The sequence below is a fragment of the Mastomys coucha genome, unplaced genomic scaffold (assembly GCF_008632895.1).
Source record: "Mastomys coucha isolate ucsf_1 unplaced genomic scaffold, UCSF_Mcou_1 pScaffold22, whole genome shotgun sequence".
Classification (NCBI taxonomy): Eukaryota; Metazoa; Chordata; class Mammalia; order Rodentia; family Muridae; genus Mastomys; species Mastomys coucha.
The window spans coordinates 245,506,338-245,509,559 of NW_022196905.1; the positions used below are offsets into that span (position 1 = coordinate 245,506,338).

Consider the following 3,222-nt stretch of genomic DNA (forward strand, 5'->3'; position numbering starts at 1 on the left):
CTCTCTCTCTCTCTCTCTCTCTCTCTCTGTGTGTTAGGCAGAACTTGCAGGAGTTGCAATTAGTTCTCTCTTTCCATGTGAGTCCCAAGGATCAAGCCTGGTAGCAGGTCCCTTTATCCAATAACATTCTTGCCAACCCTGACTCTAAATTTTGGTAGCTGAAGTTATCTGGACAGTCACCTGGAAACAAACTTCTATCCAGCCTATTCTTGCTTTCAGCCTCCCTCCCCCAGGCCCACCTGAAAGCTTCAATGCTTCCCAGCCCTCTGCAGGGAACCTCAGGGGAGACCTCCATCAGACTGGCCCGTAGTGGCCTCCATCAGACAGTGGCCTGTAGTGGGTGGCATTTTCTTGATTAGTGATTGTCTGGGGCTGGGGGTGTCAGCGCACTGTGGTTGGTGTCACCCTCGGGCAGGTGCCACTGGTTTGTGTAAGAAAACAGGTTGAGAAGGTCACAGAGAGCAAGCCAGTAAGCAGAGTTCTTCTGCTTCAGTTCCTGCCTCGATTTCCCTGGGAGATGAACTAGGACCCAGAACTGTCAGATGAAACACACACTTTTCTCCTCCACTGGCTTTTGGTTGGTAGCGACAGAGAACAGACTATGTTGCCAGTATTACAGCCAACTGGTGTCATTTTTCTGTTTTGTTTTGGTTAATCTCCTGCTCTAATTTGTAAATTAAATCTAGCCAGGCCTGGGCACACGCACCTGTAAATCCCAGCACTGGGGCGTGGAGGCAGGAGGATCCGGCATTCAAGTCAGCCTAGACCAAATTAAATTTGAAGCTAGTCTGGCCAAAATGAATGAATGGATGAACGGATGAATGAATAAACAAACATTGAACTGAAATGAATCCCAAGTGTGGGAGTATAAGCTAAATATAATAATGCTGTCTGAGGCTCCAGTGGAGGGGTCTTGGAACATTTATCCCTCATGCATAAATGGAGACCAGTAGACAAAGCAGATACAGCCTCACCAGCTGTTGAAAACCCGCCTTGGCTGGCTCTTCCAGCAACTCATCCTAGAGCTTAGAGAGCACTGGGGTGGCCCTGTACCAACCACAGAAGCATCCTTTGCTCCCTCTGTGTTTTTAGCGAGGCGAGATCCTGAGTGTCTTTGCGGAGGCTGAAGTAGTTTTAAAAGGAAGGGAACTCCAGAAAGTTACAGTTCCTCCTGGAGGGAGGAAACTCCGCCTAAACCTTACTGCTGCCCAGAACTCAGGGCCAGGCCCTGTTGGGAAGCTCTTAACCCTGGAGGCAACTTGGCCAAGAACGCAGTAGATGCCAGTCAAACAGTAGACAATACTGTGGTAGTAACTGCCAAGGACTCTCTCCCCTGCCTTCCCCTGGGCTGATGGCAAAGTGAGGAGACTGTCACGAAAATGGACCAGGCAGCGAATCAGATTTCCTCCTCCAGGGTCCAGGGCCAGGCAGGCTGGAGTTAGGTTCCAGTTCTCTTACATTCCTTCCCAGCTCCACTCCTGTATCCCATCTCCATCCACATCTTCCCGTTTTCTTTCACAAGGTGATGATCTCCTTTTTAAAAATCTGTATTTTTGTTTTGTCTGTTTGTTTGTTTGAGACAGTCTCTCTCTACTATGTGGCTCTGGCTGTCCTGGAACTGGATTTACAGACCAGGCTAACTTCAAACTTAAATGAGATATGCCTGCCTTTGCTTCCAGAGGGCCACCAAGCCCAGCAGTGGTCCCTATAAGTTGCCTGTTTGCATTTTTAAATGTTAGCAACATATTCCCAAATGGTTAAATACTATCTAACCTAGGCTGGGGATGTGCACAGAGCTCAGGTGGTAGAATTTGTCTAGCGTGCAGGAAGTCCTGGTCTCAATTCAATTCCCAGAGCCGTATAAATCGGGCGTGGTGATGCCACTTACCATCCTGGCACTAAGGCAGTGGAGGCAATAAGACCCTAAGTTCAAGGCTGTCCTTCACTATACAGCAGTTTTAAGGCCAACCTGGCATACATGTTACCCTATATCTAAATAATCCAAACGAGGCACAGAGAGTAGCCAGCTCTGTTAAAGAACTGTGTAGAAGGGGTGATGCTGGAGTTGCCCATGGGTGAATTTGGGCTGCAGAATAATCTGCATTTCTGGTTCTGAGAAGCAGCTCTCCTTCCAGGGACTAATCGAGGCTCATCCAGGTTCCTAATCACTTTTCCTCTTTGAGGCAAGGGACAAAACTCATGGCAAGCCCCTATATCCTCCTCAGGGTGAATCAGGCTGGAGTTGGCGCCACACTCACCCGCCATGGCTCCAGATGTAGAGTGCGGATCGTAATACCAAGCGCTGATTGGCTGAGCAGCTGGTTGCCAGGACAACTCTTCGGAGCGATCCTTCGGGCTACAGCCTAGGCTAGTGCGAGCCGGTGGGGTAAGAGCTGAGCACTTGCAGGCTTTATATCCTGCTTATGCCGGCCCAGCCTACTGTGCAGGGCAGTCAGCGAGGGCGGGGCTGGATTCCGGAACCCAGAGGCACTGTGGGGAAGATACCAAGTTATTGGCAGGGAGAAGCATTTTAGGGCTGTACTGGGACTCCAGTATATGGAAGTCAAAAGGGTTCCCTGGGAGCCAGAGAGTGAGAGAGGTTTTGAGGATATGGGTACATATTGGGTAAATTCATCTGCTCCCTGTCCCAAGACCTCCCGGGTACAAAATGGAAATTTCCAACAGAAATTTTCAAGCTTCGTGCGACCTGCCTAAATATCCGGCCTGTGTGGATTAGTCCTCGCTCAGCTGTGGGAAGTCACCTTTGCACGCAAAGGGAAAGGTGGGGCAGCTAAAAGACTGGCTCAAATTTTGCCGACTCACTGTGACTCCAGACTGAAAGCTCAGAGAGACTTGTCCTAGTGTGAATGACTTCGTTTCTTCTTTGCAGCGTTCTGATTCTGCTCTTAGGAACTGCAGAAAATGGGTGTACACGCTTGGGTCTCCTCAACTCCCCACCCCCCCACCCCACCCCTGTGACCAGGTAACAAGGAACTCACATGGCCCTCCAGGAAGCGGGAGACAGCAGCCATAGGGAAGTATTTCTGGTAGCCACAGGTGAAACTTGGGAAACTTTACACGAAGATTTACATCAGAATATAGAACTGAACAAAAAGATTTTAAATCTTATTAAGTAAAAATTTTGTTTGTGGGGCTGGGGTGGCGCACGCCTTTAATCCCAGCAGTTGGGAGTGAGACTCAAATTGGATCTCTGTGAATTGA

The 3,222-nt window shown here is 49.3% G+C and overlaps 1 protein-coding gene across 2 annotated transcripts in view; it reads right to left on the reverse strand.

The window, feature by feature from the left end:
• Nqo1 (NAD(P)H quinone dehydrogenase 1) overlaps positions 1–2,900 on the reverse strand; it is a 15,303-nt gene extending 12,403 nt beyond the window's left edge. Inside the window, exons 1-2 of one of the 2 annotated variants that reach the window (XM_031337121.1) lie at positions 2,824–2,900; positions 2,259–2,490 (exon numbers count right to left, since the gene is read on the reverse strand). In XM_031337121.1, coding sequence (XP_031192981.1) covers positions 2,259–2,265 — 7 coding nt within the window. In that variant the 5' untranslated portion in view covers positions 2,266–2,490; positions 2,824–2,900. Of the gene's footprint in view, positions 1–2,258; positions 2,491–2,823 lie in introns of those variants that run through there. The other variant, XM_031337120.1, reaches the window with a different exon arrangement.
• Between the last annotated feature and the right edge of the window lie 322 nt (positions 2,901–3,222).